Source organism: Lepidochelys kempii, chromosome 16 (genome assembly GCF_965140285.1).
Source record: "Lepidochelys kempii isolate rLepKem1 chromosome 16, rLepKem1.hap1, whole genome shotgun sequence".
Classification (NCBI taxonomy): Eukaryota; Metazoa; Chordata; order Testudines; family Cheloniidae; genus Lepidochelys; species Lepidochelys kempii.
The window spans coordinates 6,496,737-6,509,824 of record NC_136395.1 but is presented as its reverse complement, the minus strand read 5'-3'; the positions used below and the strand labels follow the sequence as shown (position 1 = coordinate 6,509,824).

At 52.5% G+C, this 13,088-nt stretch overlaps 1 protein-coding gene across 2 annotated transcripts in view; it reads right to left on the bottom strand.

The window, feature by feature from the left end:
• Positions 1–13,088, bottom strand: part of LOC140899398 (regulator of G-protein signaling 3) — a 133,964-nt gene continuing 120,876 nt past the window's right edge. Inside the window, exon 11 of one of the 2 annotated variants that reach the window (XM_078849090.1) lies at positions 1–192. In XM_078849090.1, coding sequence (XP_078705216.1) covers positions 85–192 — 108 coding nt within the window. In that variant the 3' untranslated portion in view covers positions 1–84. The remainder of the gene's footprint in view (positions 193–13,088) is intronic. The other variant, XM_078849091.1, reaches the window with a different exon arrangement.

The following is a 13,088-nucleotide window of genomic DNA, read 5'->3' as shown; positions in this document are numbered from 1 at the left end:
AGAGCTTCAGTGGGCCACATCAGAGCTTCGGTGGGATGCTAGCGCAGCAGCCAGCCTCTGCTTCTGCAGTTATTAATGTCCATGTCAAATGCTTGCTGAAGGCGCACCAGCCTCTCCCCAGACAGCGCGCTCCTTTGTGCCCATTGTTCTATTGCGGGCTCTGCTGGAGTTCCCCAGAGACACCATTACCTGCTGAGAAAAGGGAGGTGGATGACCACGGTGCCACTAGGCAAATCTATAGATCATATTTAAACTCCTTGCATCAGCTTTTCCAGCTTGTTCTGTCCTCAGGCGACACTAAGCAAGAGACCAGTTTTAGTGCTTCCTGCAAATAGAAACTCTGCCGCTATGTTTCCAGACTACTTTCTACTGGAAAATGTGTGGAGTCTCTCAGACAGAAGGCCCTTGACCCCAGCAGTCCCTGCACTGTGCGCCTGCCGCCCCGCTCACAATTCCTCACTCTAGGCCCCCTCGAGCCAGCACCGCTCCCAAGGGAATCAACAAGCTACAAAGGGAGAAGAAAACTGCAGTGCCCAGCGTGTTCGCATTTGCTATGGTTTAACGTGCCCCAGCTGCCAAACAAGGTGCCTGTTTCCCTTCTGCTGGCAGAGCCCAGTCCCCTTCTACTCCACACCCCTGTGCACACGCCCAGGTGCTCACACACCCGCACGCCCACAAAATGCTGCCAGAACTGCCGCTCTGAGCCGCCCCGGTCCCAGAGCACGGGCATGGGGTGTGGCACTGGAGCTGTGCATCAGCACAAAGGAGCGCGCCGTCTGGGGAGGGGCTGCTGCGTCTTCAGCTAGCACCTTGCCAACTCCTCCTCCATAGCCTTCTGCATTACAGTTATTTCTGGCTGGCTTTGCTCTGCCTCTGGCTGGCTGGGCAGGCAGAGAAAGCACCAGAGCCCAGCACATCGCAAACCAGGCGGAAGCAGGGGGTGGCAGCTAGCTGAGCAGAGCCCTCACTCTGACGAACTGCCCTCCCCCTAGCCTGCTGATAACTGTTAACAGCAAGGCCAGATTCCAAATGCCTCTGCTAAATCCACTTCCCCTGGTATTATGTTGTATTGACTTGGATAGGCACATTGCCCTACAGGCTGTGGACTGACACCTCAGCTATCAACAGGCCACTCCACTTCCGCTGTTTACCCAGCACTCTGCACAAGAGCCACCATTCCCATTAGCTCCTTGCTCCTCCCTGGCTGCGCTGATTACACAATGCGCTCAGCTATCATTCAGCCCGACCTGAATGTAAACACATTTCCAGCCTTGGAAAGGGGCAGAGTTGGGCATGCTTGAGACTCAGCTCAGTACACAGCCATCAGCCTGTACATATAACCACCCCCGCAAGAGAGACAGCGGGGACGGTCCATGCTGTGGCATGGCAGAGCAGGGCATGAAATGCCTCATTGCCAAGCCTGGTCCAGCACCTAACATGGAGCTCTGGCTTCCTCTTGTCACCAACAGAAAATCTCACTAGCTCTGGTGTCTGCCAGCCAGTGCAAAGTGCCCCGTACACACATTCACACACGCTCCCTGATGTCAGACAGGCATGGGTCAGAGGCAGAATCTGGCCCCAGGGAGGGGCACCTTGAGCTGTACATGGGTCCTGCATGGTGCAGGCACTGAACCCCCAAGCGAGTTTGAAGTCTCGCTGCCGCCAGTGGGAGCTGCTCCCCTTCACCCTGGAGAGCTGGCCATGACAACTGCCCCAGGTTCCTTGCGATCCATGGGCAGGGGAACCCATGGCCAAGCTCAGGGCTGTGCTGCAGTGTCCACAGCAAGATACTCTGGTCACAGACACTCATTTCAGGAGCATTTCTAGTGACAGCCCATAGAGAACTGCATTTTGAGACCACCTTCCACCCCCCTCCCCCAACACACACACACATTCCATGCGGCGTCCAAGGCCGCTGCACTATCCCTACTACTGCACCCCGGGGGAGAATACAGGCAATCCCAGCCGCACATACACTGACCTGCGAGAGGCACGGTTGGTGTATGTGTTTGTGAAATGGAAAGGACTGTTCTTCCATAGAATATCAGGGCTGGAAGAGACCTCAGGAGGTCATCTAGTCCAACCCCCTGCTCAAAGCAGGACCAATACCCACTAAATCATCCCAGCCAGGGATTTGTCAAGCTGGGCCTTAAAAACCTTTAAGGATGGAGATTCCACCACCTCCCTAGGTAACGCATTCCAGTGTTTCACCACCCTCCTAGTGAAATCGTGTTTCCTAATATCCAAACTAGATCTCCCCCACTGCAACTTGAGATCATTGCTCCTTGTTCTGTCATTTGCCACCATTGAGAACAGCCGAGCTCCATCCTCTTTGTGATCCCCCTTCAGGTAGTTGAAGGCTGCTATCAAATCCCCCTTCACTTTTCTCTTCTGCAGACTAAATAATCCCAGTTCCCTCAGCCTCTCTCGTAAGTCATGTGCCCCAGCCCCTAATCATTTTCATTGCCCTCTGCTGGACTCTCTCCAATTTGTCCACATCCCTTCTGTAGTGGGGGGGACCTAAACTGGATGCAATACTCCAGGTGTGGCCTCACCAGTGCTGAATAGAGGGGAATAATCACTTTCCTCGATCTGCTGGCAAAGCTCCTATTAATAGAGCCCAATATACCGTTGGCCTTTTTGGCAACGAGGGGCCACTGCTGACTCATATCCAGCTTCTCATCCACTGTAATCCCCAGGTCCTTTTCTGCAGAACTGCTGCTTAGCCAGTCGGTCCCCAGCCTGTAGCGGTGCATGGGATTCTTCCCCTTTAAAGGTTCTTTTCCCCTGTATTTATAAAGTTTCATTCAGTTATAAATATGTCTGTTTACCTGGGTTTGGAATAAAAGTCTATTTATGGAAACTTAATTCATCTTTATTTGTTCACAACATATGCTGGCTGGGGCTGACAGTCACAGATAACAGCAATAAGTGCATTTGCAATGTTATTTTACTACACACAGAGTACTCATTATAAGGTTCATAATGGGGTGCAAAGAACAATGCCAGACATAGCATGCTACAGCAACACACATTACTGTGGCTCACTATTAAAATGATAAAGAGTCCGGTGGCACCTTAAAGACTAACATTTATTTTTCAGATGTTGCATCTGAAGAAGTGGTTTTTTTTACCCATGAAAGCTTATGCCTAAATAAATCTGTTAGTCTTTAAGGTGCCACCGGACTCCTTGTCGTTTTTGTGGATACAGACTAACACAGCTACCCCCTGATACTTGACACTATTAAAATGGTCTTTCAAAGCCTCCCTGAGCCATATTGCTCCCTGTCAAGCTCTTCTTATAGCCCTGCTATCTGGCTGCTCAAAATCAGCAGCCAGCTGTTCCACTTCCACCCTCCACCCCAGCGGAAATGCCTCCCCCTTTGCTTCACAGACATTATGAGGCACACAACAGGCAGCTATAACCATTGGGATATTTTTTTCACCAAGGTCTAATCTTGTGAGTAGACAGCGCCAGTGACCTTTCAAAAGGCAAAAGCACATTCAACCGTCATTTTGCACCTGCTCACCCTGTATTTGAAGCTCTCCTTTCTGCTGTCAAGGTGGCAGTGTAGGGCTTTGTGAGCCATGGGAGTAAGGAGTAGGCTGGGTCTCCTAGGATCAGTTTTGGCATTTCAACATCTCCAATGGTAATCCTCTGGTCTGGAAAGAAAGTCCCTGCTTGCAGCTTTCTGAACAGACCTGTATTCTCAAAGATGCATGCGTCACACACCTTCCCTGACCATCCCATGTTGATGTCAGTAAAATATCCCTGGTGATCCACCAGTGCTTGCATTACCACAGAGAAGTGGCCCTTTCTGTTGATGTACTCTCTGGCGAGGTGGTCTGGTGCCAAAATAGAGCTGTGTGTGACGTCTATTCCCCCACTGCTGCAAAACCATCCATTATGCCCTGCACTTTGCCCAGACTCACAGTCCTTCGTAGCAGGACGCTATTAATAACCCTGCACACTTGTATCACAGCAAGCCTCACGGTGGATTTCCCAACTCCAAATTGATTCCCGACTGATTGGTAGCAATCTCGTATTGCAAGCTTCCAACTTGTGATCACCACTCGCTTCTCCACTGTCAGTACGGCTCTCATTTTGGTGTCACTGTGCCAGAGGGCTGGGGCAAGCTCTGCACATACATGTGTGCAGAAATGTGGCCTTGCACATCTAAAAGTTCTGCAGCCATTGCTTGTCATCCCAAACCTGCATATTGATGTGATCCCACCAGTCGGTGCTGGTTTCTCGGGCCTAAAGCCAGCGCTCCATCGTCTGCAGCTGCTCCATGGATGCCAACAGCAACCTTGAATTGTTTCTTTCTGTGTCCTACAGCAAGCTAGCCTTCAAGGAATTGTCAAGTTCCCCGCAGCTCCTCTCGTGGCTCTGCAAATACTGCAGGATCAGGTGCCTCATGCTCGCAACACTCATCACAACAGGGCACAGCTGTGCAGGATCCAGGCTTCACACAGAGATGGGGGTTTGCAGGGCTTTTGAAATGGGGCGCAAAACATTATAGGATGCAGATAAAATTATGGGATGGAGAAAACTTCATCAAGGGATGTTGAAACCATGTTCCCAGTCACCCCTGCGAAACTCGTTTGCCCCCAGGATAGGGTGACCAGATATCCCGATTTTATAGGGACAGCCCCGATTTTTGGGTCTTTTTCTTATATAGGCTCCTATTACCCCCCACCCCCGTCCCGATTTTTCACACTTGCTGTCTGGTCACCCTACCCCAGGAGGCATTGCAAACCCTTCCCAAAACACTGCTAGCTGATGGCAAGTTATACAGTGGGATAGCTGCCACGGTGCACTGCTCTCTGCATTGATGCAAGCCCTGGTAGTGAGGACACGGACACTGCTGACAGAAGGGAGTGTAGTGTGGACATGCAGTAGCTGTACGTCGATGTAACTCAGGTCAACTTAATTTTGTCACGTAGACTTGGGCTGTGTAAATCACCAGACAGGAGAGGGACGTGAAGCACTGAGGTCCAACAGAAGAGGTTACGTTCTGCCTGACAAGGAAGGCCTATTGATGCCAGGCAGACTAGAGTGAAACGTCAAGGAGGACAAAAGACTTTGTTGTTTACTTCTAACCCCCCCAAAAAAGATGAGTCTTGCAAGTGTATTCCTCCCATCAGCTGAGTTTGCAGCTCAAAGCATAAAGGGGAAAGGGAATAAAAACCCCTAACAGGAGGCAACTGGTTCTTATTGCTGCTTGGACTCTTGGGGGGGCTAGGTTTCTATGCATAAGCAAAGGATCCCAAGTGCTTAACCTGGGTTAGCTCTAAAGGACATCTAGAGCTTGCTTATTATAGAAACTTCTATTACCTTTTGAAACTGCAGATTGTAACTCATTTGTACACGTACATTTACCTGCTTTAACCTCATAAATAACTCTTTCTCCTTTTCCTATTCATAAATCTGTATGTAGTTTATTACAGGATTGGCTACAAGCCTTGTATTTGGCATGAGATCTAAGGTGAAATTGACTTGGGGTAAGTAACTGGTCCTTTGGCATTGGAAGTAACCTGAATATTGCTGTGATTTGTGGTGTAAGGGACCATCTATCACCTGGGTGGTGCGACAGATCAGAGTGCCCAAAGGGACTGTCTGTGACCCCACGTTTAGGCTGTTATGGTGCCTGAGGAGTTTACACATGATAATTGGTTGGTGAACTCCAAGTACAGAACTCAGTCTGTTTAGGGATTGTGCCCTGGTTCTTAACAGTCTGCCCTGAGGTTGGTGCTCATGCTCTTGAGCCACTGCAGGACAGCTTGACACACTCCCCATGCAGGAGCTGCCTGTAGGCCTGTTAGTCACAACACAGACTAGAGACCTGCCACTAGAAAGCTCATGTGAGCCTAGCCCCTAATCCAGAATCCGTTCCGGCCCCGCTTTTCTCCTCTTGACGCACTTTTGGAGACATTCCTGGGACTTCTGCCAAAGCCAGGCAGCTAGCTACCATCCACAAACCGATTCCTGATCTGGCTAACCTGGCCTGGCTGTGGTGATTACATTAGGTCTGAAAGCTGGTGCTAGTGAACACAATGACTGGGTGACAAATATCCCTAGCTGCTCTGTGCAGGTGGGAAGGACGGGGTGGAAAAGGGGAACTGGAGAGTGTGTGGCCCTATCATCAGTAATCAAACTCAGCTCGCCCCTTGGGGCTGGGGGAGCGTGGAAGTCTCCACGGGAGGAAGAGCAAGGGGTTGCTGTTGGGGGGGTGCCGTGACAGGGACATGCTGCTCTCACTGCATGCTGGAGGCTGTAACCTGAGCTGAGCAGGGTACAGGATTCCAAGCTGGCTTTGCTCTTAGGGCATTCAAGGCATGAACTGGAGCAATTACTATAGCTCTGAGCGTTACAGCCCCTGATCCCGAAGCAAACCCTAGCCCCTTCCAATCTTTGGGTTGTAAATGCCAGAACTGACACTGCATGAGCACTGAATAACAAGTACCTGTTTACATCAGAGTCGTTGCACACCCAAAACTTTCGGTATACTAATAGTGCGTGTGTGTGTGGTAAGTCCCCACATATGCACATATGGAAATACTCACACATGCACACAGGGAAATGCACGAACAGGGAAATGCGCACATACAGAAATGCATAGAACGCCCAGGAACATGCATAAAAACACACACGAATGCACACGTGTGCACACAGAAAAATAAACAAATGTGTACACACACAGCAAAATGCATATCTGTATACACACCCAGAGAAATGCACAAACACACACATATGTACACCAAGATATGCATGGACACACATACACACACACAAAGGAAACACGCATGTGCATATGTACAGTGAAGGGCACACGTGCACACACAGGGAAATATATGAGTGTATACACACTGGGAAGTGCACATGCATATACATGTGTGCATAGAGAACTGTAGACATGTGTACGCACAGAGACACACCTGCGCACATACGCACAGGAAATTGAAAAGCATGTGCAGAACCAGGGAAATGCACACATGTGCCCATGCACACACAGAGACTGAGACACAGGAGAGTCTGTCCCTTTCAGGCTGACTACACTAGCCTGTCCACCCAAGCGCCATGTCTGACCACAGGCTCCCACCTTCAGCACCCCGGAGCACACAGAGACTGCCAAGCTCAATTCCCTTAAACACCTTTCAGTCTATGATACTTGGCTGCCAGCACCCCCTCATTGCTCTGCTTGCTCTGCACGCGTGGAGTGTCTGTCACAGGAGCTGCTCGAGGCCGGGTGGGAAAGTTGTAGATGTCACAATGTTTAGTAGTGCAGCTCCCATATGCAGGGCAGGATGCTGGGTCAGTGCGTTACAATACAGTGCCATTGGGCAGCGATGCAGCGTCACGCCCGAGCTTTATTCACAAGGTGCAGGTATGGCACCAGGAGAGCGCTGGGACCACAGCCAGGGCAGAGCTCTCAGTGCAGTATCTCATGGAGCTGTTGTCAAAAGAGACCCCACCCCATCACCACCCAGAATAAGGGGAGCCAACACCAGGCAGAAAGAACAAGGGCAGGGCCCAAAGCTACTGAAAGCCTGGCGCTTGGCATGTGCCCTCAAGCCACGCTCCCAACACATGTCGCCAAGGTGCCTGCTCTTACAGAGCAGAAAGCTCAGGCACATGGAAGTAAAATGTCTGGCCCCGAGGCACACAGGAAATCCGTGAAAGTCAGGTCCCCGACTCCCACCTTGCATGCTACCTGCTACCCACTGCCCTCTGCAGCCCTCCAGTACTCTGAAGTCAAGCCCCACTGGGATCCTGGGGACCCAGTTAGTCTTGCAGAGGAGAGCAGGGCGTCCCCAAGGTTTGCTCATTACTATCCTGTTCCTGTACTGCCTCGTTTCCTCGTCACCTGGCAGAGGCGGCAGAGCAAACCCGGCCTGTCCCTGAGCTGGCACTCCTGTGGATTCTGCAGCCCGCTCCAACAGCCCTGTTGGTGGGAAGGGTGTACCACCGGGACACGCCCTGACGGGAACCAAGCATGGGTTCATGCTGAAGTGCTGGATGCACTAGCAAACACAGCTGCTCACAGCCATACCCTGCCCCAGCCCCTGTTCTGACAGTTTACTACCAGGTTAGATAGAGAGGTGGCTTGTTAGCTTCCCATCCATCAGGCAACTGAGCGGACAACGTCCCACCCTCCTCCTGCTCCTGGGAGTAATCCCCCAGCAATACTGCTCGTGCTGGGATACATACCAGCATCTGCAGCCACCTTCCCAGAGTACAGGAGAAAGGGGACAGGACACAGCTGAGGATGCTTGCAGGGCTTGGCCCAGGGACCCCTGTCCCGCTGTCCACAGCCACCGTGCTGTCTGCAGCGTTGGGCAGCTCCTTGGCACTGCCTGGCAATCGCGCACCTGAGAGAGTCACTGAGGCAGAAAGTGGGAGAGAGGTGGCGGACATCCCTGCTGGTGGCAGAGCCAGGCCAGTCTCACGCCACTGCCTCACCAGCATGCTAGAAAGAAAGAAGCTTTGGCAAATACCTCAGAACGGACTCAGAAGGCAGCAAAAGGAGAGACCAGCCCTCCTTTCCGTGGCAAGCATCTCCCCTTTGCTGGGAGGGCTGCACGTAAGAAGGATTTTATTGTCCTCATTAAATCACATCATTGGATTAAACCAGTTCAGCCTTTGCCAGAAACCAGCCAATTCAAATGATGCTCAGAACTCCAGAGCGGCTCAGTCCCCACCGTGCGGCGGGCACCGCTTTCTCTGGCTCACTATTACCAGCCCTTCCCAGGGTTCATAGGAGCAAACCTGAGGTTTTAAAAATGCCTCCTTCGGGGCTGAAACAGAGAGAGCCGGAGGCTGCTCCAGTCTTCACTAGGCTTCCATTTCTTCCTGTGGAGAGAACAAGCCCATGTATGGAGTGTGTGAGGGATCAGTGCTGCTCCAGACTTGGACACGAGCATGGCAGGCAGTGCCAAGGAAACAGTATGGTCATTTGCCGGAGGGGAAAGAACAGGTTTCGGGATGACTTTAGAAGCAGCCTAAGAAAACACACAAATGAAACTGGAGACAGAATTCTCCAGCCCCTGGCTGTTCCAGGATCTGCACAGTAAGTAGGATGAGTTATCTCCCCCAACATACAGCACAGCATACCTTGGGATTCAGAGAGAGCCAGCTGCTTCCAGCCCCAGCCCGTGCATCCAAGCGGCTCGGGGTGCACAGCCCAGCCGTTCCAGGGCTCTGTCATTCACACACCAAAGCTCAGCTCCCCTTGCAGAACTTTGAGCTTTTCTCTCTGAGGCTCGGTAAGGGGGAAGGTGCAACAGGAACTGTCCCAGGAGCTTGCATCACATCTGCAATCTGTCACTGAGCAGAGGCACCACGTGGCAGGGGAGGGTCACAACTTCCACACACCTGAGATTTTGCTGGAGTTGGTTGATTCCAGCCAAACTCCTGCAGTTACCTTTGCTGGCTTCTGGTGTCAGGTGCATGACTGACAGTCCTGGTCCTCCTTTCATCCAGAGATCAGGCAGCCCCTTGAGCCCCTCCCACCAGCACCCCTTCAGTGACCTCACCACTGACCATCTTTGGGGTGGGAACAGAGCTGTTGGATGTTTCCTTTAAGGCCTACCCGGCTCTTGGTCTTTCTCCTGAGCTCCCACCCTGGGTGGGGCCTGGCAGTGCCGGTGTGGGATGTGGACCCTTCCCCAGCATGGGGCTGCGCCCATTGGTCACTTCAGAGGATCTGTGCCCAGCTGCATCAACAGCAGGTGGGGAGCCAGGACAACATGGAGACAAGGTCCCTGGCCCAGTGTAGACAGCCAATGGACGAACACAGGAGAGGGCACAGGGAGCGGGGAGGGCTGGGTGAGCAAGTGGAGATCTTACCATGAGCAGGGCTCACTCTGCCATGGCTGTGTGGATTTATTTATCACTGGTTCCTCTGCAGGGAGGATTGGGGATAAAGGCTGCTTTGGGGGAGCCTACCCCAGAGGATAAAGGGTCCGTAATTCCCTTTACAGTCCCCTGAGCTCCCCAGCTCCACAATCAGCATGGTGCTCTATTGGGTAACATGGGTTATGGTCCAGCCTGGGGTGGGGAGTGGACGAGGAGGGGCGGAGCAGAGGGGGAGAGTGCAATGGGGTCAGTGCATTAGTGGGGGAGAGAAGGGGCCAGAGTGGAGGTTGCACCTCAGGTCTCCCTGGGCTGAGCCGTGGAGGGCTCTCTCTCCATGGCTCTGTGCTCTCTGTGTGCCTAGCTTTGCTCCTCTGGCATGCACTAGGTGTAAATGGGATCCTCCTGCAAAGGGAGGCGCCCCAGGATCACTGGAATGAGTCAGCTATCCCTAGGGCCCCCAGGTCCTGGCCTGCACTCAGAACAGAGTACTCAGGAAGCCCACTGGATATCACTGGAAGACGAACAGGTTACTCGTAACCCCAGGCGGCCCTGGTGGGATTCCAATTCTGAGCTTCTGAGGGCCAGCCACCTTTCTGACAAGAGCCCAGTGCCAAGGGGATTGGGAGGTGAGGTGGGGGCCAAGTGAAAGGGGGATTGGGAGCTGAGGTGGGGGCCAAGTGAAGGGGGACTGGGTGAGCAGAGATGGGGGCCAAATGAAGGGGAATCGGGAGCAGAGGCGGGGGCCAGGTGAAGGGGGACTGGGTGAGCAGAGATGAGGGCCAAATGAAGGGGAATCGGGAGCAGAGGCGGGGGCCAGGTGAATGCGGACTGGGTGAGCAGAGATGAGGGCCAAATGAAGGGGAATCGGGAGCAGAGGCGGGGGCCAGGTGAAGGGGGATTGGGAGTGGAGGCAGGGGCCAGGTGAATGGGGATCAGGAGCAGAGGTGGGGGCCAGGTGAAAGAAGAGATGGGGAGCGGAGATGGGAGCCTGGTGAAGGGGGAGCGGCTCTGAAGGCAGTGCAGAAGTAAGGATGGCCTGGTATGGTGTTGCCGCCCTTACTTCTGTGCTGCTGCTGGCAGGGCGCTGCCTTCAAAGCTGAGCACCTGGCCAACAGCTGCCGCTCTCCGGCCGCCCAGCTCTGAAGGTAGCGCAGAAGTAGGGGTGGCAATACTGTGACCCCCCCTAAAATAACCTTGTGACCCCCCTGCAACTCCATTTTGGGTCCGGACCCCGAATTTGAGAAATGCTGATCTCCCCCGTGAAATCTGCATAGCATAGGGTAAAAGCACACAAAAGAGGAGATTTCATGGGGAAGACCAGATTTCATAGTCCATGAGGCGTTTTCATGGCCATGAATTTCACACACACACTGCAATGACTCAAGAGCAGCTACCAGCTTCCAGGGACCCAGGACCCATTGTCCACACTAAACACTGTTAATTTTGCTGAATTAGATCCAATGTTTTTCAGCACACGCCAAGGCCGGCTGAGGCAGTGGAGCTGGAAGGGGAAGCAACCAGCAATTGAGAGTGAGGCGCAGACAAAGAAACATCAGATAAGAGTCAGATTGTCACATCAGGGCCATTTTTAATGACCTGTCAATAAAAAGAGTTGGATGAAGTTTCTTGCTGCTAGCAGCAATAAGAAGTAAAGGCACAGGCTTCTGCTCCCAGTCTGAAGCCTCTTGGAGTGAGCAAGGCAATCAGCCCAAAAGTCAGCCATGAGTGCTCATAGAAACGCAGTGGTTTTAAGGTGCAGCCTCTGGGGCACATCACAGTGGGAATGCACTACAGTCGCATCGTTGGGGGCACTCAGCAGGGATCAGTATTCACCCTCTGCTGCAGCTTTAATCACAGCGACTGACACTGAAAGGGGGGTCAAAAGAAGCACGGTCCAGAGGGAGAAAATACTCTGCCCTCTGGCTTCACAGACATCTCTTTATTTCCCCCCCTGTTTCCATCCAGTGCTGTTGGAAAGTATCAGACCGAGAGCCCTACAAAGCAGATGCAGCCTGTGAAGCTGGCAATTAATTGGTGTCTGTTGTGCTATAGACACCTGACCACGAGGAACTGGACTGAAACCAGCAATTCACACAGGCCACCACTGGACAGCTAGAAAGTACTTTGATCCAAGGGTGGAACTGAACCCTCAATCTAGAGACTAAAAGGCCCTGTGCACTAGTGATCCACCCACTGAGCCGGTCAACCCTTTGACAAAGCAGCAGACACAAACAGGCAGAAGCAACCTACTTCGGGCACTGCCTACACCATGCAATCTTGACAATGTTTTTTTCAGGAGCTTTCTGTATGAATCAGCCATTGTACCACAGTCAAAGCAGAGAAGCTACAGTCTGAATGGACATGGAGACGGTGCGAACCTGTCAGTCCTGAAGCTGAGCCATCCAGACCAGGATGGGGTGACCTTCCGCTGCACCTCATCTCTAGCCAGACAGCATCAATCTAATGGAAGCTGGCTGATTTCACACAAACCTAGAGAGTAACTACATGGTTCCTATTTCTAAACAAACTCCCCTCCCTTTCGATTCTGTTCCCGTTTCAGCCAGTCCAGCCATCATCTCCCCATAGGAGTGGCCACTGCACTTTGGTTCCTCAGCGGTCATGCAAACCCTCCATCACGTAAACACAGCAAGGATCCTAAGTGCTGGTCTGGCCTCAAGACACCCCTTCCCTTGCTAGGCCCAAGCTCAGCCTCTCACAAGCTGTGCCAGCACATTTCAGCTTTTGGTTACCAGCACATTAACACGCTGAAGGGGGAGCTACTGATCAGCCCACTCCCTCGGGCCATGCCCACAAAGAGCTGGGTGGAGACAATGCCCCATAGTGTGGCTAGAATGAGCAGGAGGTGCACCATGTGCTGAGGAGGCATGTTCATTCTAAATCCATCTTCTCAGGAGTTCCCTCTGGGGCTGACCTTTCATTGGGTTGCTCTCAGCCCCTTTGCTGCCCCCTGGCTAGGCAGCAGGAGATGTGGGGGCCTTATGAGGAAGGTTCCTGGTCGGCACAGAGATTGGTGCCATGGAGTCAGGTTCTTCTTGGTGCAGCATGTTTACAGCATGTGCTTGATGTGCCATTTCCTTGAATCGCGGTGCTAGCAAAAGGCACAGCTCCTTCTGGCAGATACCTGGGCTAAAGCGCCACTGCGTTGGCCCAATCTTTGGCCTGTCTCTCTCTCCAGTACTCTCCTGGGATCTCATAAAACTCACTCCTT